At 32.4% G+C, this 23,489-nt stretch overlaps 1 protein-coding gene across 2 annotated transcripts in view; it reads left to right on the top strand.

Annotated features, from left to right (window-relative positions):
* Positions 1–23,419, top strand: part of LOC124359641 (ras-related GTP-binding protein A) — a 29,979-nt gene extending 6,560 nt beyond the window's left edge. For both annotated transcript variants that reach the window (XM_046812548.1, XM_046812547.1), the window contains 5 exons: positions 3,637–3,703; positions 17,901–18,123; positions 18,387–18,482; positions 19,542–19,756; positions 21,600–23,419. In XM_046812548.1, coding sequence (XP_046668504.1) covers positions 3,637–3,703; positions 17,901–18,123; positions 18,387–18,482; positions 19,542–19,756; positions 21,600–21,849 — 851 coding nt within the window. In that variant the 3' untranslated portion in view covers positions 21,850–23,419. The remainder of the gene's footprint in view (positions 1–3,636; positions 3,704–17,900; positions 18,124–18,386; positions 18,483–19,541; positions 19,757–21,599) is intronic.
* The last annotated feature ends 70 nt before the right edge of the window (positions 23,420–23,489 follow it).

The raw sequence follows: 23,489 nt of genomic DNA, 5'->3' as shown, positions 1-23,489 counted from the left end.
AGATTGTCTAAGTAGATCTTTAAAATTATTGTAAATGGAACCAAACACTGAAAGAGTACTGAAAAGAGATAAATATATATATAGTGTGAACCAAAATTCTTGTTTCCAGATTCCTTTTTTCAAAATTGAAGTTGTAATTTGAATTATTTACATTCAATAAACTAATGAAATATTGTACACATAATGTTCATACAATATTTCAGAATTTACTGAAACAATAAAAATGTTTTCCAGTGTTTTATCTTAGTTTTAGAAAAAAAGTATTGAAGAACTGAAAAAGCAATACAAAGTGGTATAAATACCCAAAAATACTTGGAGTACTTTTTGTTTTAAAGAATAAATATTTATGCTAATTTCAATCTAAGGCATGAACCATTTGAATCCAATAAGCAAGTTTGTTTGTAAGCAAACGTTTTAAAATATTAAGGGTCATATTACTTGTAGAATTTGCCGTGATATGGCAGGCCAAGTCAATTTTGCTGTTTACCGCCATCTGCTAATGTACAGACTGAACATCACATGAGTAGTGACTGCCAGCAGCTGTTCCTTTGTTTTTTACTGTGCTTCTTGAAGTGTCTGGGGCAAGAATACTCACTGTCATTACTTGGAAGTTTATTTTGCGCTCTAGCTTTGTCAGGTGGTTTCAAAGCTTTCCTTGGTCTAATCATAAATGTGAGTTTGATTACAATGACCATCATTGAAGAATACTTTATTGAAAATTGGGTATACACATAGTTCTTTAGTGATGTATTTTCCAAAAATTTCAAAACACAAGTTTCTAAACTTTTTTTGGAAATGCACCACAACCACGTTTGGGGGTCATACCTTTTTTTAGTTGTTGGAGGTAGGAATTGTAAATCCCTGTCTATTGTAAAAAAACAAAACTTGAATAAGCTGATAAGACATGTTCAAGTTCTGTTTATGTTCATGTTATTTATTTTATGTGCAGAGTTTTATCTGAGGTTTACTATACTAGGGAAGTTTTTTTTGTAAACAACTAGAAAAAAACTGTATTTGTACCATTTTTTAACATATTTATATCTTTACTATTCACGTAATATTTTTCTGTTCATGTACAATTTTACAGAAAAAGTTTTATCAAATTAACGTTCATTGATCTTATACACACTGATTCTTTAATGTAAAAAAGATAATAAATAGTTAACAATTCCCCCAAAAATATTGAACAGTTTTTTAATTAATTATAATTAAATCAACTACTAAAACAAATTAAAAAACTGGCTTTACATTAAAAAAGTGTTATGAAATTTGGTGCTATGGCAACATGACTGTTTCAATCCTTGGTTACTGAATACTTTATAAATTTATAAAAAAGTGTTGTTTAAAGGTCACAAACTAAAAATGTCCTTATTTTGGGTATTTAAATGGCTTTTGTGTAAATACCCAATTTATATTTTACCTTCCCACTGGGTATTTACACAGTCCACATTTTTACTTGTATTGTAGTGAATGGTAATATTTGTGGTTAGCCAATGCATTTTGTAATCACATCGATTCTAAACAGTAAAATAATGCTTTGAATCAAACCAGTGTTCAATTATAATTAGACACTGAGGCTTGTCTACTGCAGCTTAATTGCTTAAAAGCCAGCATATTTTTGGCACAGACAGAGACTTAATTCTCTCAATTAGTGTAGTCTGCATTATTACGAAAAAATTACAAATATCAATATTAACAACTATAAACTAGTAGAAATAATCTTAGAATCATGAGAATTATAAAATAGTGTAGAGATATTAATTGAATCAAAGATACGTGATTCTCACTTAACTAACATGCTATGTTTAAAATCATAAAATGCACTTCAAAAACAATTTCTTACAATAATAATAATAATTAAAAGCCAAAATGAGTTGTCAGTCTCTAATCTTAAGAACAGCTGGACCAATTTGGCTAATTCTTTTTATAACATATTTTTTGAAATCCTTGGAATGTTTGACGCCATGTTATTTCTTGAAGAAATTAACAATAAAGAATTCTTTGTTTGATTTGAAGAGAAAAATTAAAAAGTTACCTAGAATATTTTAGAATTCTAAGAAAATGAAGTTTTATGTTTTATAATTCAATTTAAGTGACACTAAACAGCTGTCGACACTTTCATCTGAAGTTCGTCAAAAAGGCTGAAACATCTGTATCCATTTAAGTTGTATTAAATATTAATTGTACAAAGCTTATTCAATAGTGGAATGCAGATTGCAAATATAAAGTTAATATCTTACTTTTACCACATATTGCAGCCAATGATGAATTTAAAACATCAAATGCATTCCAAATATTATTTAAACACTGCTATAAAACTAACCTTAATGAACAAAGCTGTGAATGTTTTCACGTATGGTACTCCAAGCTGGTTGGCTTACTTGACATTGTGATATGGCATTTTAACAGTAGCTGAAAGAAAAACTGATAAATGAATACTAACATGGCTCAATAATCCATTATTTCTCAGACTAAGTCCGAAAAACAACAGACAATTATTTTAGAACTCGTTGCATGAACTTAATAGTAATTTCTCCCTTATACCGGAAGTAGCAGGAAGTAGGTAGGATCTCCCCATATACTGTAATAGGCTTCTTAGTCTACATATGTATGCATATTTTCTTCATTTTGAGAACAAGGCAAACTCAACTATGAACCTGGAAATTCTTAGATCTAAAGTAGATTAAAAGAGTCTCTTTTAGACCGAAGTATATTTTCAAGAGTACACACGAAGTATATACTTGTAGTATTTTTTTATCAAGGTAATAAGGCAAACTCAACTGTGACACCGTAAGTGATTTGATACGGTTGGAAGTAGTCACCTTTTCACCGAAGTAGGCTTCTCAGAACTACATATGTACATTTACAAGTATTTTTCTTCATTGCAACAACAAGGCAAACTCTACTATGGCACTGGAAGTATCTTAGACCGGAAATACATGACAAAGATTAAAATAAACTCTTTTTGACCGAAGTATATGTATTTTTTTTTTAATTGGAGCAACAAGATAGACTCAGCTGTGGTGTTGGAAATATAATTAATTCAAACCAGAAATGCTCCTACATGTAGAAAACATGATATAAGAGTTAGGTTAAACTCTGATACTCTTACTTGATGTATGCCTGGTATTTCAGTATTATCACTCAATTTAGAATTTTTCATTCATGAATGTATGAAGTAGCTCTTAGTGTTGAAATTGACATCATCAGAATTGTTTTATAATTAATTTATCTCGTGTATAGTTCGAAAATACAAATCAGAACTTTAGCTTATGTGAATATTAATATTGTAAATTATCATAAAATGAATAGTAAATTACTTACGGAATAGATTGTTGCAATTAAAACAAATTAATTTTACAAATTAAACTGGAATATTTATGTATTAAATATTATGAGACATGACAACAGGTATTATTACTTTTGACAATTCATCCATATTTTGTACTTTTTGTATTTTAAATTATCTTTAGATAGTAAATTTATTTTAGAATGTTTTTATATATTTGCCTTGTTTAGGTTTTTATAATTGAGATGACCTAAATAGAAAGTTTAACACTGACTTACTTATTGCAAGAAACAAGTAATTTATTCTTATGAAAAAGTGTTTAATGTTTTATTTTGTAATTTTTACAGTTGATGTAGAACATTCCCATGTCCGATTTTTGGGCAATCTCGTTCTCAACCTGTGGGATTGTGGAGGGTGAGTAGAAATGCCTTATGCTGTATAACAGTAACTAGAGATCTAGTGTGGCTCAGTGCACTTGCCTCAGAGTTGTAGTTAATGTAGACAACTTATCATATTTCATGAGCTTATATTAGTGTGGTAATATTGTTTTCTCAGAAATTTACTTTTTAGTTAGGATTTGTATGTAATCCCTACAATAGATAAACATGTGTTGTTTGTAAATATTAAAGTAATCTTTTATTTAACACATTCGCTGCTGTGTGGTTTTTAATGCTAAAACTCAGGTATAGTAGGCGTTGAGGTGTGCAAGTCACACTACATTCCTCGTACGAATAATTGAAATGTTGTAGCTTCAATGAGTCACATTAAAATGGGTATAATTTCCTCCAGAAGAACATGTAAAATTTCAGACCTGTAGAGCCAATATTTAAAATAATCGTTATTGTACAAAGAATTGTAAAAATGTGAAACCATAATGCCTTTTATTCACATACAAGTCAACATTTAAAAAAATGTATTTTTAAGAAAAGGAATTTACAACTAGTAAAAGAAATGGAGAATAGCAAACACAGAAGCTCAGTAATAAAATGCTATGTAGTCATAACTATATATATAAATTTATAAAGACTATATATTGCAGCTAGTGAGTATGGAAGAAACTATTGTTGATTGTGACCAACACTGACAAACAATGTGCATGAGTAGACGTTGTTGGCTTTCTAAACAGTAAATGAATGTCAGTCGCCATTTTTCCATTCTCAATTAAAAAATAAAACTGCGTACAATGTGAAAGTTAAAAATGGACCTATGCATTTCTAACCTGTAAACGTATATCCTAATTTATGGTTTTGTACAATATACAAGGTTTTAAGAAATCAAACATATTTTTAATTTCTTGTCTGTAACACATCTGATGTTTATTTTAAATTCTTAATGTGTATCCAGCTTTGTTAAAACATAAGAACTAGCTGTTTCTTGTATCTATTATTCGAGAGAAAATAAACATCAGAATTTAAATTTTATTATATACACTCCAGTGACTACCACATAGTGTCGGCAACATTTTGGGAATAAATAATAGAATTAATAAACTTTAGGCCAAATAATTGCATTCTAAAATGTTTCTTCATTAGTATAAATAAAAAAGTTTAATATTATTTTACAATTTTAACACAGTTCTCATCCCGATAAATCAAACTGTTGACATTTTGTAAAATAACCCAATGACTTTTTTTCACCAATGAAGTGTTTGAATATGAAAATTGAATATAATAATTGAATGATAATTGAATATAACCTGAACAGAGCTCCGGGGTGTTTAGCTTCTTTATAACAGCGAATGTATAGAGCTAGACAATCTGAAACTACAATTCAGTCTCAGGTGCACATGGACAGGGCTCTGGCATGTTTAGCTTCCATACCACAGCTAATGTATAGAGCTAGACCTTCTGAAACTACAATTCAGTCTCAGGTGCACCTGAACAGGGCTCCAGGGTGTTTAGCTTCCATACCACAGCGAATGTATAGAGCTAGACAATCTAAAACTACAATTCAGTCTCAGGTGCACCTGAACACGGCTCCAGGGTGTTTAGCTTCCATACTACAGCGAATGTATAGAGCTAGACAATCTGAAACTACAATTCAGTTTCAGGTGCACCTGAACACGGCTCCAGGGTGTTTAGCTTCCATACTACAGCGAATGTATAGAGCTAGGCAATCTGAAACTACAATTCAATCTTAGGTGCACCTGAACAGGGCTCCAGAATATTTAGCTTCTGTACCACAGCGAATGTATAGAGTTAGACAATCTGAAACTACAATTCAGTCTCAGTGCACCTGAACAGGGCTCCAGGGTGTTTAGCTTCCATACCACAGCGAATGTATAGAGTTAGACAATCTGAAACTACAATTCAGTGTCAGGAGCACCTGAACAGGGCTCCAGGGTGTTTAGCTTCCATACTACAGCGAATGTATAGAGCTAGACAATTTGAAACTACAATTCAATATTAGGTGCACCTGAACACGGCTCCAGGGTGTTTAGCTTCCATACTACAGCGAATGTATAGAGCTAGACAATCTGAAACTACAATTCAATCTTAGGTGCACCTGAACAGGGCTCCGGAATATTGAGCTTCTATACCACAGCGAATGTATAGAGTTAGACAATCTGAAAGTACAATTCAGTCTCAGTGCACCTGAACAGGGCTCCAGGGTGTTTAGCTTCCATACTACAGTGAATGTATAGAGCTAGACAATCTGAAACTACAATTCAATTTTAGGTGCACCTGAACAGGGCTCCGGAATATTTAGCTTCCATACCACAGCGAATGTATAGAGTTAGACAATCTGAAACTACAATTCAGTCTCAGTGCACCTAAACAGGGCTCCAGGGTGTTTAGCTTCCATACTACAGTGAATGTATAGAGCTAGACAATCTGAAACTACAATTCAGTGTCAGGTGCACCTGAACAGGGCTCCTGGGTGTTTAGCTTCCATACTACAGCGAATGTATAGAGCTAGACAATTTGAAACTACAATTCAATATTAGGTGCACCTGAACAGGGCTCCAGGGTGTTTAGCTTCCATACCACAGCGAATGTATAGAGTTAGACAATCTGAAACTACAATTCAGTCTCAGTGCACCTAAACAGGACTCCAAGGGTGTTTAGCTTCCATACCACAGCGAATGTATAGAGTTAGACAATCTGAAACTACAATTCAGTCTCAGTGCACCTAAACAGGGCTCCAGGGTGTTTAGCTTCCATACTACAGTGAATGTATAGAGCTAGACAATCTGAAACTACAATTCAGTCTCAGTGCACCTAAACAGGGTTCCAGGGTGTTTAGCTTCCATACTACAGTGAATGTATAGAGCTAGACAATCTGAAACTACAATTCAATCTTAGGTGCACCTGAACAGGGCTCCGGAATATTTAGCTTCTATACCACAGCGAATGTATAGAGTTAGACAATCTGAAACTACAATTCAGTCTCAGTGCACCTGAACAGGGCCCCAGGGTGTTTAGCTTCCATACCACAGCAAATGTATAGAGTTAGACAATCTGAAACTACAATTCAGTCTCAGTGCACCTAAACAGGGCTCCAGGGTGTTTAGCTTCCATACTACAGTGAATGTATAGAGCTAGACAATCTGAAACTACAATTCAGTGTCAGGTGCACCTGAACAGGGCTCCAGGGTGTTTAGCTTCCATACTACAGCGAATGTATAGAGCTAGACAATTTGAAACTTCAATTCAATATTAGGTGCACCTGAACACGGCTCCAGGGTGTTTAGCATCCATACTACAGCAAATGTATAGAGCTAGACAATCTGAAACTACAATTCAGTCTCAGTGCACCTGAACAGGGCTCCAGGGTGTTTAGCTTCCATACCACAGCGAATGTATAGAGTTAGACAATCTGAAACTACAATTCAGTGTCAGGAGCACCTGAACAGGGCTCCAGGGTGTTTAGCTTCCATACTACAGCGAATGTATAGAGCTAGACAATTTGAAACTACAATTCAATATTAGGTGCACCTGAACACGGCTCCAGGGTGTTTAGCTTCCATACTACAGCGAATGTATAGAGCTAGACAATCTGAAACTACAATTCAATCTTAGGTGCACCTGAACAGGGCTCCGGAATATTGAGCTTCTATACCACAGCGAATGTATAGAGTTAGACAATCTGAAAGTACAATTCAGTCTCAGTGCACCTGAACAGGGCTCCAGGGTGTTTAGCTTCCATACTACAGTGAATGTATAGAGCTAGACAATCTGAAACTACAATTCAATTTTAGGTGCACCTGAACAGGGCTCCGGAATATTTAGCTTCCATACCACAGCGAATGTATAGAGTTAGACAATCTGAAACTACAATTCAGTCTCAGTGCACCTAAACAGGGCTCCAGGGTGTTTAGCTTCCATACTACAGTGAATGTATAGAGCTAGACAATCTGAAACTACAATTCAGTGTCAGGTGCACCTGAACAGGGCTCCTGGGTGTTTAGCTTCCATACCACAGCGAATGTATAGAGTTAGACAATCTGAAACTACAATTCAGTCTCAGGTGCACCTAAACAGGACTCCAGGGTGTTTAGCTTCCATACTACAGCGAATGTATAGAGCTAGACAATCTGAAACTACAATTCAGTCTCAGTGCACCTAAACAGGGCTCCAGGGTGTTTAGCTTCCATACTACAGTGAATGTATAGAGCTAGACAATCTGAAACTACAATTCAGTGTCAGGTGCACCTGAACAGGGCTCCAGGGTGTTTAGCTTCCATACTACAGCGAATGTATAGAGCTAGACAATTTGAAACTACAATTCAATATTAGGTGCACCTGAACACGGCTCCAGGGTGTTTAGCATCCATACTACAGCAAATGTATAGAGCTAGACAATCTGAAACTACAATTCAGTCTCAGTGCACCTGAACAGGGCTCCAAGGTGTTTAGCTTCCATACCACAGCGAATGTATAGAGTTAGACAATCTGAAACTACAATTCAGTCTCAGGTGCACCTGAACAGGGCTCCAGGGTGATTAGCTTCCATACTACAGCGAATGTATAGAGCTAGACAATTTGAAACTACAATTCAATATTAGGTGCACCTGAACACGGCTCCAGGGTGTTTAGCTTCCATACTACAGCGAATGTATAGAGCTAGACAATCTGAAACTACAATTCAATTTTAGGTGCACCTGAACAGGGCTCCGGAATATTGAGCTTCTATACCACAGCGAATGTATAGAGTTAGACAATCTGAAACTACAATTCAGTCTCAGTGCACCTGAACAGGGCTCCAGGGTGTTTAGCTTCCATATCACAGCGAATGTATAGAGCTAGACAATCTGAAACTACAATTCAGTCTCAGTGCACCTAAACAGGGCTCCAGGGTGTTTAGCTTCCATACTACAGTGAATGTATAGAGCTAGACAATCTGAAACTACAATTCAATCTTAGGTGCACCTGAACAGGGCTCCGGAATATTTAGCTTCTATACCACAGCGAATGTATAGAGCTAGACAATCTGAAACTATTATTCAGTCTTAAATGCACCTGTACAATCCTCCTGGGTGTTTAGCTTCCATACTGCAGCGAATGTAAAGAGCAATCAGAAGCTGTATTTAATTCTCCCATGCAGCAGTGAATATAACAACAATTACTTATTGTAAACAGTCTGTAGTGCCTAATGATCAGTGAGGTACAACTAATGTCATTATTCACAAATAAAATGTAACTTAAAAGTAGTGTAGTTAAATTTGTTTTGATCACATCTTGGAATGTTTTACTAGATATCCGAAACACTAGCAAAATAATTTGTTTGGATTTAAATAATCAACTTTTTATATTTGTTACCAAGTGGTCTTGGTTTCTCCTTGTAATGATTCATGCGATAAATCCTTTGACATTCGGTATTATGGACTGTTGTTCTGTACTGTATTGCAAATTAATTTGTAATGAGCTTTTAGCTTGGTCTTACATTTTCTTCCCAGTTATATTAACTGTGCTTGTGCCTTTTTAATGGATGGTATTTGGTTAGCATGGGAAACTGGACATCAAGAGCCTAGCAATACAGCTTCAGACTGAATCTACATGGTTCGGACTGTATGTAAACATTTATGATTCCTTTAAGTGTCACTGGTAATTGGGCTATTAATAACACTTACTAAAAAATAGTCAACGATAGCTAACTAAAAGGTCACACTTCACTCACTCAATTAACTTGACCCTCATTCAGATTTGTCAAACATGTACTAGCCTCAAGAGAATGTCTAGTGTATATAAATGATAAGACAAGCTTGTTGTAACTTATATTTTTAATATTTTAACTTTTTTTTACTTTAATATTTTTTATACAGAATACTTTTGGATGTAATGATTATCATTAAAAGATCTTATCATCATAAAACGTAGGCTATCACAGTAGTTAATATGTGGAAAACCTATTATTTAGTATAGTACTGCATTTGATGAAACCATAGAATCTAGATAAATTCTTTTGTGAATCATTTTAAGCAAGCATTTTTTGTGCATGTCTGTTCGATTGGATGAAACCGCAATGGTTAAGAATAGTCTTATGGTTTCATATGTTCACAGTAATGTTCCATGAACTTTCATTTTTTTAGTACAAAGTCAATAAAAATAAATAGAGTTTGTTTAAATACTAATCATTGACTCAAGTTACGTAATGATTAATTGAGCTATAATGATCATTTTGTCAAGTGCTTTATGGTAAAACCTGTAATACAATTTGGGATTTGCTAAACGGTTGGTAACTCTTATACAAAGTTTTAAAGGAAATGAACACTCAAAAGTGCAGGGAGATATGCTCCAAGTGCCCACAATAGAAGAACCTCAGCTCTTGAATACTAGAAGCAAACTGAGGCTTTGTGGTGGCATCCATTGTTAATTAATTCTCATCTGTTTCATCATGTGCCGCATTTTTTTATTCATAAACCATTGAAATGAAAACTAGAGTATTGAAGATCCACACTAATGTAAATTTAAATATTAGTGTTCCTAATTTAGAACCATAAGGACACTACTGTAATATTCTGGCTATATTTAAGTTGTGTTCTAGATGGGGTTTTGAGAACAAAATTATTCAGAATTAACAAGAAGAAGAATAGAAATTGAGAGAATTGCTATGTTTTATATTATGTGTGAAGTCTCTACACTATACCGATTAGTCTCTAATCTAAGAGAGATAGAGTTTTATGTAATGTTTGTTCACTCTAAAGATAAAGTAAATTAGGAAATATTCCAATTTGTTTTGGTTTGTTTAAACAATCATGATCAAAAACGACAATTTTCAGAGAATGGAAATATTTAAGATTTAAACTAAGAAGCATTGAATACATTTATTGGATGGAAAAACTATTGCAGTGAAATATTGCAAAAGTTTGGAAATGAATGCTGTTCATCAAAATAAGTGGAAAATTGGCCCAGCAGTAACAGAGATGAGACATTAACAGAAATTATTGTTTTGCCTTGAGAATTGAAGATACAGGATATATCTATTTTATTAAACAGTTTTATAAAGTTAAGCCAAAGATCATAAGCTAACTCATTTCTGATTGCAAATAAAATCCCTGTATTTTTATGAACTTATAAGATCTCTCATTTCTTCAATAGCCATATCAATGGGTCACTATGTTGAGGATGTCTTATGTCAGTCATGAAGCTAAGAGACTCTTGTAATATGACACATCTTTGTTGTACAACTTCTAGATCTGTTAATACGGATTTTCATTATGGAGTATTGTTAGTCCAACTTCTAATGATTTTTAAAAATAATTATTTATTATATGGCAGTTCAATTGCCAATTTTTATGTAAATTATACATGTAATCATTTTATACGTCCTAATATTTCTAATAAATTAGTTTAGAGTAAATAGGACTTTATAGATTGTAGGTGAGGCATGCATGACATGAGGTACCTTAGTTGGTCCTTCATTGTTCAAAAACTTGTATTCTATATGTTATATCTTCGACCCAAATACGTCCAGGTCATATCCACCCTTCATAAACATGATATCAACAAACGTCACCAAATCCACCAGAGTTGCTGCCTCGATGAGTGCTGAGGACGCCGTTCCCACCACTTCAGTGCAGGGTCCAGCATCCAGCGCAGCTTCTACAGGGATAAATGTCAACCAACCCACTAAACTAACTTCTCCAATCATGTACCAAGCAACAACCAGGTGTGAGAATGCTCCATCTCGATAAAGCAGATGGAACGTGATTTTTTTTCTTTATCCTCTTCTATATTTCCCACTTCTCTTTCTCTATTTTCATAGCTACTATGTCATAAAATGGTCGGTACTGGTAGTCCAAAACTCTTATTTTGTCTGTAAAAGTTTTGTTTCATCCTTCTTTTTTTCATTTCTATTTGGACATGTGCTGATTGTAGGCTTCCTATAGTATTGGAATCCATTACTGCAATCACAAAGACACATTGTACCAAAAAAATTTCCAATTACTGTGATATATTAAAATAGATTTTGTGAAATATAGCATGACTATTTGAGCAGTTCAAAGATACAGAAGAATCTAATGGTACTTGAGGTGTTCATAAGTAGATGCATGATAAGTAATGTGGGATAAGAGGATTTATTAGAATCTGTACTTTAGGTAAACTCAGAATTAAAATAAGCACAGAAACATAAAATTTAATATACATTTGATGTACTTATTTATCTTTCCACAGGCCATTCTACATTTGAAAAACTGTGAATGTTAACATTTTGTGTAAGTGATTAATACTATTGTGGGAATCCCTCGCAGACCAATAGCAGCTTATTGTCTTTGTAACTTTTAGTTGTCACTAGATGATGTGTCCCTGTTGCCCAATATATAGTATACATTTTGTATTGTTTATTGTAACCAGGCTAGCACATTTTCTAACTTAATCTTGTCCAATGGCAAAGCAAATGTGTTTTAAGTTTTCTTAAAGAATTTTGTTTTTTTACTGTTACTCATAGATAAGAAGACTCAATTTGCATACTAAAACATAAATACAAATTGTTGGGAGTTTATAAAAACAAGAAAATATATTTCTCGCCAAATTTAAGCGTGCGAGATGCCTAGGTAAAACCATCACGAGGAGGTATAGTAGTATTATCTCAGTCATGTCACCTTCGCAGTTACTTATCGTAACATATTATTGCGTCTAAATGAGGTTCAATGGAATGGTCATGCATGGTGTGGCAGGGTGAGTCCATGAATCAATTCTGCTAAGACAAAGAAACAAGTAACTGCAAAGAAAAGAATTAACTATATCTAAGAGGCTCCAATTGAATGGCATTCTCTCCTAATTTTGGAAAGAACCACATAAAAACCCAGGTTCAGGTGAATGGTTTACCATGACACCTGAATGTGTACTGGTTAACATGGCTTTTTGCTCTACAATATTTCAAGTGTCATTATCATTATTTAACGTGCTTTTGAGATTTTATTTGCAGTACAGAGAAAAAAATTTGTTTTCTTTTTATCTGGGCAACTTTTGAAGGTGATTTAATTCATGTGTTTAACTATAAACTTGTTTGATATTTCTACCAGGTTGACTCTTTGCTTGATAGAACCTACATCAATGTTTGTTGAGTCTTGGCTATTAGGAGATTGAAATGAAAATTAATATTGATAAATATGTAATTTTATATTCGCAGAATCTGAAATGACAGAACTTCAAATGTACTATGTTATCATTAAGTGTTCAACCTTTAGATCTACTTCTAAAATTTCCTATCACTATCCAACTCGTTCTGACAGAACAGACCGTACCAAATTTGCTTGATGTTGGGATATGTTAATGTTGTCAGCAAATCTTTGTATGGTATCAAACCTGTTCAGATGTACAAGGCCTCATCATAGTATGTACACAGTTTACATATGTTTAGACCGAGATGTTAAGCCAGAGGTTTGGCGAACTCTGTACAGTGAGGTTCACCACAGACCAAAATCCCAGAGCAACCTAATCTACCATTCGATCATGTTAGATGGAACAAAGAACCGATCCGAATGGTATATTGTGGATGCTTAATTGGATGCGCATAGACATACAAGAATATTCCTCCAAGCTTAACCCATTTACCTAGAGGGTCTTGAGTTTGTTTTGCTGCATTTGGACAGTCATTGTCATGCAGAAAATTGCTATTTTCGATATTTGAAATGTTCAATACAAACTTTATAAAGAACACTTCTTAAAACTCGAGGAAACTTCTCTGATAACAAATAAATCATAAAATTATTGATTTTCACTTTCTGGACCTAATCGTCAGTTATCACTGAGAGTTGTACACTCAGTTTCTCGTCATAAACATTCCTTTGGCCTTCTAGCAAAGCCCTTGCAAATTTTCATGCTTTTTCATCATTTATAATGTTTTGTTTGTACGTTTGTGTCAACCACCACAACAAACGTACAAACAATACACCGTCGTTTATATGGTTCGGTGCCTAGCAACGAGGATTGTTATTAGTACGAGTTTGTTTATTTATTTTGTAATATTTTGAACAGTCCTTTATTGTATTGAATTAACACACATTTCATTAACCTGTTTATACAAGTTTTATTATTTAATAGGAATCAACCCAACCTTTTCTTATTCTGACAGTGAATTTCAACTGCTTTCTAGCCTTTACCACTAAGAAAACGAAGATAACAAAGCATATTTCACAGTCAGGGATCTCAATTGATAAAGGCATTTTAAATACACATAAACAAATCTAAATGCTATGTAATTTTATCAGTGACGCTAACAGATGAAGATAGGTATTGTACAAGCATGTGACATCAACCACAATGTTGCAGCGGCAGAATTTCAGAATGGTACTTACTTAAAAAATACACCTCGTAGTAAGTTGTAAAATTGCTATATATTCAACAAAAAAACTCTAGATTAACTTGCATACATTATTTTGCAGTCAAGTAATTTTGTTTTCAGTGTTCTGAAAAATATAGATAATGTCTATTATTTGCAATTTAATTTCATTTAGATTATAAGGAAACAAATAAAACTACATCGGACAGTAATAAACAACATACTGCACAAAACTTGCAAACTGGCAGTTATACGTCTGTTTTTATTTATAAACCCAACAATTTTTGTATAATTCAAATGCATTGCGTTGTGTTTATCAAATTTAATATTTTTAATGAGTTCATTCCTTATATACTGTGCTGGTCAGGACATCCATATTAAGAACCTGGACAGGACCTTCTTAAAATCGTGTCATCCGTCCAATTGTGCGATAACTCTTGATAAAAAAAGTTATAGATACTTTAAACTTGGTTAATAAGTTTCTGTTGGTCAGTCCTGTATGTCTGTTTAGTAACTCTTGATAGAAAGGTTATGCACACTTTAAACTTGGTTAATAAGTTTCTGTTGGTCAGGCCTGTATGTCTGTGTAGTAACTCTTGATAGAAAGGTTATGCACACTTTAAACTTGGTTAATAAGTTTCTGTTGGTCAGGCCTGTATGTCTGTTTAGTAACTCTTGATAGAAAGGTTATGCACACTTTAAACTTGGTTAATACGTTTCTGTTGGTCAGGCCTGTATGTCTGTGTAGTAACTCTTGATAGAAAGGTTATGCACACTTTAAACTTGGTTAATAAGTTTCTGTTGGTCAGTCCTGTATGTCTGTTTAGTAACTCTTGATAGAAAGGTTATGCACACTTTAAACTTGGTTAATAAGTTTCTGTTGGTCAGGCCTGTATGTCTGTGTAGTAACTCTTGATAGAAAGGTTATGCACACTTTAAACTTGGTTAATAAGTTTCTGTTGGTCAGGCCTGTATGTCTGTGTAGTAACTCTTGATAGAAAGGTTATGTACACTTTAAACTTGGTTAATAAGTTTCTGTTGGTCAGGCCTGTATGTCTGTTTAGTAACTCTTGATAGAAAGGTTATGGACACTTTAAACTTGGTTAATAAGTTTCTGTTGGTCAGGCCTGTATGTCTGTTTAGTAACTCTTGATAGAAAGGTTATGCACACTTTAAACTTGGTGTATATGTTTCTGTTGATCAGAGGAAGAGATCTCTATTGATTTAAGGATCAAAAGTTAAAAGTTATCGTGATTGTAACAGTTTGTCTGATTGCTTGTATGTCTGTGCAATAACTTTTCTCTACGGTTTGTGGGATCATTTGATATTCCGTTGTATCAGTTTACTGGCCAAAAATTTCTTACTAGAAATTGCTGCACCTTCCAGGAAGACAGGAATTTGCATTTATATCATCAGCTCTTTGTTCAAGTTGGATACAGAACAAATACAAATTGGGTACAATGTCTTATCATGTTGTTAAAGCAGTTGAAGAGGATACACCGAGGAAATTTCTCTCATTTATTCCTTAAGTTTTCAAAGTTGCTGTAGTAGATGTACATCAGGAATTTACTTTTCATGTAGAGTGCTGCATGTTCTTAGTGTTTTTAAGAAGAGACCTTTCATATTTAAGATTCGTTAGTTTTCTCACTTTGGAATAGATGATGAATCGTCACTCCTGTTGTAATTCCTTTTATTAATCTGAATTTATTCAACAACGGTCTTGGCATGTTCATAAGTAATTTGAAAGTAGCATGTGAGATATAATAATTGCATAAACAAGACATATAGACTCGGTTTGTTTTAAAGATTGGATTTTTTCATGTTTTTGCATGCTTGGGGTTTTACTTTACTGTATGAGAGTTCTACTTGTCTGGTGTGATTGCAAGCTCATGTCAGTTTTAAAATAAAATTGGGATAAAGTAAATTTTCACTTGATTCATGAAAGATAACTCATTGTGTTTAGTTTATCAGATTGTACATTTATCAGAGAAGGATAAATCAGGTTTATTAACTGCTATACATTGTATGTTCTTGTGGCAACACTTAACATTATCCATAGAGCACCTTTAGGAGTTTTAAATCTCACACTTCAAAAGTTGTGATGTGATCTTTGCATTCTGTAAAGTGCCAGTTCCTTAGATGTTATAGAACATTTTAACTGTAATACATTTGTGTAACTTATAATAAATTATCAATGATTGGTGGCATACATTTATTTAATGGTGGCTAATAGATATTATTAATTTACTACATCAAAACATTCTTAACAGGATTAGTTTCATAATAGTTTACCCTTTGAAGACCAGACCAATTATAATCATGCTGGGGGAAAATGTTCATTTATGAGCCAAATTTGTCTGAAAACTCTAGGGGTACAAATGTTAATTTTCTCAGGTTAAAAGAAATCTGTAACTTAAGTTCCATGAAAAATATAATGTTTTTGGTATCAAAATGTTTGGAATAGATTCCTTTATAAGAATATCCTTACATAAATTTAGTGAGTAACATATACTGATAAATAACAAATGTATATTTTTGTTTTTACCAATGTTTTATTTCAAAAAACTAATATTGTTATCATGGGCACATTTATTTGAAATCTATGTATTGTAGAGCACGAGTACACAAAGTTTAAACAAATTGAGTTACAATAAGGCCTTTTTTGCACAAAGAATAAAATTTTAATCAGTGAAGGATCACAGGCGAACTTCACGGCCTCAAACATAAAAACAACCATTTATGCTTCATTTTAAACTATGTCATCATGTTGACTATGTATAACCTGGCTGGTCTTTTTCATATGGATATCAATAAGACTATATATAGCTGGCTGGTCCTTTTCTTTCTTCACTCTAGGTTGAATCTGAGATATTTGGTTGTATAAGGGTTACTTCTTACTGCTAATATAGTTGAAGGTGTGTTCTAAAAGTACCTCTACTGGTCGATTTGTACATCTCAGACCGGTTCTAGGGATGGAAGGGAAGCCCTCTGACATTGCCACCAGATATGCTCTCTGCCTAGTCAGTGAGTTTTGATTGCTCGGTTTTGTATGTAGTTATATGCATTTGCATTACATTTTATTATAACTGAATGTCTTGAACAAATAATTTGCATTTAAGTATGTCTTAAGGAATCTCTAGACTAGTAAAAAGAACAATTATTTAGAAAAAGAGCTACTCTTTTCATTCTTGCAAAATGAAAACTTTGTTTAGTATGATACCTTATAAGTTGCTAAAGTCAAGTAATGTTTATCAGAAATTTAAATACCTATATAAAATTTTTTCATTGGGAACACAAAAACATAAGTGCACGCACTCCCTCTCTCTCACACACACACATTTTGTTTTTGGGTTGAAGTCCTTATTGACGGTTAAATATATCATAGAAGCAAAGACGACATAGTAACTAGATATGAGTTAGTTACCAGTAAGAGGGTTAATTTAAATAGACACACCACAAAATTATTTACAAAAAAAAAGTGTTAAACCCATTGTTCTGCTTGTCATTAAGCACTGCTACTTGATAGAAATCATGGATCATTTCATAACTTATTTAGATACAACAATTAGATTCTAGGTCATAATATGGTGGTTTAGTTGAAGTATTCAGTGTTGATAATGTCTTTTAAAAATGAACTCACTATAGAAAAATATGTCTAACATATGTTTAATCTCTGCCATTAACACTTTAATATTACTGCAATTTTACACCTTTTGTTAAGTAATTTTTGTTTTGATGTTTTAAATCATGGTTTTTTATAACATTTTTTATTAATTTTCAGAATCAGCACTACCAAGTTTTCAGTGTACATCAGTTTTGTGTTTAATGGGAAGTACAAAAGAATTATTTTGTTTGTCATGTCTAACAAAATTAATTGTTTCAGACAAGAGGCTTTTATGGAGAATTACTTTGCCAGTCAACGAGATAATATTTTTCGCAATGTGGAGGTCCTGATATATGTGTTTGATGTGGAGAGCCGGGAACTGGACAAGGACATGCACTACTACCAGAGCTGCCTCGAGGCAATTCTGCAGAATTCTCCAGAAGCGAAAGTCTTCTGTCTCATACATAAGATGGACTTGGTCCAGGAAGACCAAAGAGATGCGGTACTTTTGAGCTAATTTTGAATATATTCTTTTATTAAATAAATACTTTTATTAAACAAATTTGTTTGAATCCTATTGATGTATAAACAATTGGTACATATTTGGTGTATTGTATTAGTGTATCACATAAATTAAAATTAAAATTTTGATGTTATAAAGTTTATTTCACTCGTCAGTAGTACATTTGCTAGAATTGTAGGTCAATTCAAAACTGGTATTAATGGTTACATAAGCTTGTAAATTGAAACATGAATATGTTTTAGATATTTCGAGAACGAGAAGAAGATTTAAGGAGGCTCTCTAAGCCTCTGGAATGCACATGCTTCAAAACATCAATTTGGGATGAAACTCTCTATAGAGTGAGTTAACTGTCTTATAAATATTTGTAAGGTTCAGTTTAATAAATAATACAAATATTTCTATAACTCAAGTGTATGATTTTCAGCTCTTTCATAAATAAAAATGTTTAGATACCCGAGTTTGTTAAGTTAATCACAAACCAACTAGTCAAGCTATAATAACATGAGTTGCATTAAAAATTAGCTTGTTTGTTTTAATGTTGATAACAATGAAAAAGGAAATTGGTTTTTTACACCTTTCAACCAAACTGCAATTTAAAAAATTCAAATTTTAGAATTATGTGAAAAATGCAGTTATTATATTACCATCTTAGTTGTTATTGTTCAGCATTGGTCTCGTTATGGATCTCATTATCTTGGGTGTTGAGTTTTATAAACCATTAACACCTTTTATTTTAAATTCTGATTTAATTGAGCAGGTTTTGTTCATTTGTAACAGGTGACACTTCCACATTTGACGCTCAACCCGGCAGACTAGTCAGGAAAGTGTTGCCTTAATTTAAGTTAAAAATATTTTTTAGTAAATTAATATTTATTGTAAATAAATAAATAATATAAATTTAGTTTTTATTCACAAATTTAGCTAAACTTGTCCAATACTTGTTTAATGCAAATTGAAGAGGATCATTTAATTTAATTAGGTTGTTGATATTGTTAAAAAAAACACTGGAAATGTTTATTACTGGGAGGACGAAGTCCATTAAAGTTAATTCACATTGTGAATATGAATTCATTGCTTGATTGTTAAGTCCTGAAACATTCAAGGCAGTGAGATATAACTAAAAATATTTTGATAAATTCAATACACGTTTGTGAGAATTTTAAGTTTGTTTATCACAATTGACTAGAATGTTAACATATACACCACTAAATGACACCAATAATTGTGCTAAAAGTACATTGTTTATTTTAATAAAGATATTTTGTCTATTTGCTGTGCATATAAATAACATTTTTATTAAGCGATATCATCAATTATTTCCAAAATATGAGATGGTAATTAGTAACACTACTTTTGTCAGTTAAGTGGAAGAGGAATAACAATTTTTAAACTTTCAGGCATGGTCATCCATAGTGTACATGCTGATTCCTAATGTAAAAGACCTGGAAATGAGTTTGAGGCAGTTTGCCAACATCATTGATGCAGATGAGGTGCTGCTGTTTGAGAGAGCAACATTCCTTGTCATCTCGCACAGTGAGCGACGACCACATCGTGATATGCACCGCTTTGAGAAGGTCTCCAACATCATTAAACAATTCAAGCTTAGTTGCAGGTTTGTGGACATCCATATTTACTGTATCTAGAGCATTTGAATTAGTTCTCTTCAAATCAGACTTCATCAATGGATTGCTTGTAAAATGAAACATTAACAGAAATAACCTATAAGGTTTTTATACCCCTAACAATTTAAATTTTTATTCCTTTAATTATGTTCAATGTAACATACGATTTCTTCAAAATTACTTTTGCTTTTATAGTCATTTTACAGATTTACAAAACATTAAAAATTGTATTGATTTTGAATATTTTATGCTTCTCATAGGCAATTTGTAATGTAAATCACTTCTGTAACTAATATGAACAATGTTAAGAAATATTGAAGACAAACTGATAACTGGGATATGTCATTAACCCTTTAAGTGCCACAGCGTCGCTAATTTTGACGGTACGAAAGTGCATAAAGTGCCAGCGTCGCCAATTTTGACGTTTCGTATTTCGATAATATTTTATATAGTACAAGATTATTTTGGCCAAGTAACCAGACAGCTGTATTCAATAGGTTCCAAACTATTAATAAATACAAGTTTTATGTTGTTTCTGTACTATTTTATCTGCGAAACTTATGTTGTTTGGGTACTTATCAAGAAGCCACTATTTTTGGACGAGTTTTCCTTAACGGCGACAAAATAAATGACAGTGTTAAAAAAACTGACTTTATTTAACTTATTTTGGAATTTACAAGTTATTACGGCAATCAATGAAATGAAAAACTATAAGAACAACGTTTCATTATTCGAAAATGTCAGGTCATTCGTGTGTCGATTTGGAGATAGGAAGTATGACTCATCGAGAGTATTTTTCAATTCATTATGGAAGAAGGAACGTGTAATGAAGTTTAAGTTTATTTTGATCTCTGATAAGGAAAACTCGTCCAAAAATAGTGGGCTGTGATAATACCGAAGTACCTGTGCGATAATTCTGTCTTCCAGTCACGCGACGTAGCGGACGAGTACCGTGTTGCATAACAGCCTTTCTTGTTGTTTAAGTGCCAATAACCAAGCATTTGAGTAAATAAAAAATAAAATAGTAATTTATACAGTATTTTACTGTATTTCTTTACAAAAGTAATGTAGTGATTTGAGTTGTGTCCAAGCGAAAAACGTGAATTTTCAGTGTAAATATTATTAGGGTTATTATTTAGTAAATGTAAACTTTCATGTAAATAAGTTAGCAAGTATTTATTTCTACATTTACTAATCATATTTATTTGTGTTATATTGATGTTTTATTAGATTTATTGGGAAAACTACATCATTACTAAGTAATTTCTAAACTCTGACAAATGAAGTTTACAGTTTATAAAATGTCAGAACCAGGCAACATTTTGTTAATACATATAATGCCATGTTTTTAAAATTCTATAATAAGATTATACACATGGGTTTTATTTAGAATTATATGGCCTTTATCAGGTATAAAGAAAAAAAATCTAAAAAATACCGTGTACACTCAAATTAGGTCAAAACTTAACTTTTTATACAAAAGTAAAAAACTTTTTTTATAAATACTGAAATTTTTGTATTTTTATAAATCAAATTTTATTTGTAACTATATGTATCATATTCTGAATTTAATAAGAAAAAAAACAACAACAAAATGATGGAAATCTATTTGGTAGTTATTTTACACCAGCTTTTTTCCCAAAAGCTTACAAATATGCGAAAAACACTTTATGGATATACCTTTGGAAAATATCCGTGGCACTCAAAGGGTTAATGTGTGAAATTATTTATATTATAAATTTGTTACATGTTTAAAACGGTGTAAATACTCTAAGCAGGGACTATACAAAAGCTGAGATGTAAAAAATGAACTAATTCATGTTTGTGTTGCAGTAAAGTGGCTGCTCAGTTTCAGAGCATGGAAGTCCGCAACACCAATTTTGCTGCTTTCATCGACATTTTCACATCCAACACATATGTGATGGTAGTTATGTCAGATCCTAACATTCCATCAGCCGCAACACTGATTAACATTCGGAATGCTCGAAAACATTTTGAAAAACTTGAACGTGAGAGTCAAAACCAAAGTGCTCTCACAAGAACTTATGATGTAGACGCATGGAACACTGCAAGAATGTCATAACCCTGACTAAAGCTTTCACAAAGTCATGGATCTTTCTATATCTTTATACTATTTCTTTGTAATTTTATTATAAATGTATGATAAGATTGTAAAGATTTTTTTATATGTATTGTAGATGATTTTATTTTTAACACTTCCAGTATGAGTAGTAAACGAATAATTTTATTCAGTTGCTGCCTGTCTGTTGGTGTTATACTATCCAGTTATATACAAGTTTAATTTTTTAGAAGCAGTTAAAATGATCCATGAGGCATAAATAATATTTCCTAAAAGATATGCAATTTATTTAAGTAATTTAAAAACTAACACCTGTAATCCATAAAGGTATAATTTAAAATCTCTGCATTCCTGTCAATATATTATATTCATAACATTTTACTATAATTAAAATAAATTATTACATAAAAAAGTAGTGGCAGCGTCTCTATTGGTGACTTGTGATAACTCGTGGAAGAACTTGGCCGTTGGCTTCAAAGGCTTCATAACCTTTATCTATTTTGATGCTCAAGGATTTGGAGTATTAAAAATATATTAGCCCTTTGAATCCTGCAGAGCTTCCTCTGGTGTCACGGGAATGCCTGCTTAAAAAATCTTTTTCATACTTTTTTTAGATGAAATGAAAAATAAAGATTTTTTGTTAAAATAATTTTACTTATTCCGTTTAAAACCAGCCGACAATTATTTCATTTAATTTTTTTCGTACTAGGTAATTCTTTAAAATATTTAAAACCGCTAAAAATTATATATGATCTTATCATGGATACAATCAATCCAAATTTATATATATTTTTTTTGTTCTATACACCACTTGTCAATATTTAGATTTATGTACTGTTTCAATAACAACCAAATAAATCTGGAGCCTTAATACATATATTAATAGAATACAAGGTGTAGAAGGAGATATTTGGTTTTGTGATATTTTGTATAAATGGTAAAATAAAATTATAAGTTGTTCTAGTCTTTAACTTTACAATATTTGTTATTATTTTTTCTTACTAGATTTTCCCCCTAGAATTAGTTGTGATGGTTCCAATTTCAAATCAGGTCTCCTAATTATAAGAAAGTTGTTTGTTTTATCAAAACGAACATAATAACGCTTATAAAGGAGAAACCTTATTTTTAGAAAGGAAATGATATATAGATTTATTTAGATAGCATTTGTCACAACAATGTGGTAAATATTTTATCTTAATCGTTCACTATTGTTTATTCTGTCTTATTCACGCACATATCATTTCCATAACAAAAAATATATAAATAATAATACCGACTTTTTTATTGTTTTAAGTTATTAACTATTATTGTTTTGCTGTAAAAAGTGTTTAAACGTAATGATTTAATAGAGTTTCTCTTGAATAAAAAAATGTATATTACTGAAACTGTACTGAATATAATTTAGCAATTGTGATTACCACTCTACTAAGTTATGTCTATAACTGGGTGTCTTATGAAGTTAGTAAATATTACGGCCACTGTTATATTTTGTATATTAAAGTTCAATTATATTGAATTGTTTATACTGTTTGTATTATTGAGAATAGAAAAATATATTTTGTGTAAAAACGTTTTTGTATTCTGATTAATTTTTTCCGTCAAAATCATTAGTTTATCATAAAATTTAGTGAAATGAGAATGAT

The sequence above is a fragment of the Homalodisca vitripennis genome, chromosome 4 (assembly GCF_021130785.1).
Source record: "Homalodisca vitripennis isolate AUS2020 chromosome 4, UT_GWSS_2.1, whole genome shotgun sequence".
NCBI lineage: Eukaryota > Metazoa > Arthropoda > Insecta > Hemiptera > Cicadellidae > Homalodisca > Homalodisca vitripennis.
The sequence above is the reverse complement of the archived record's forward strand: the minus strand, read 5'-3'. Positions and strand labels throughout refer to the sequence as shown.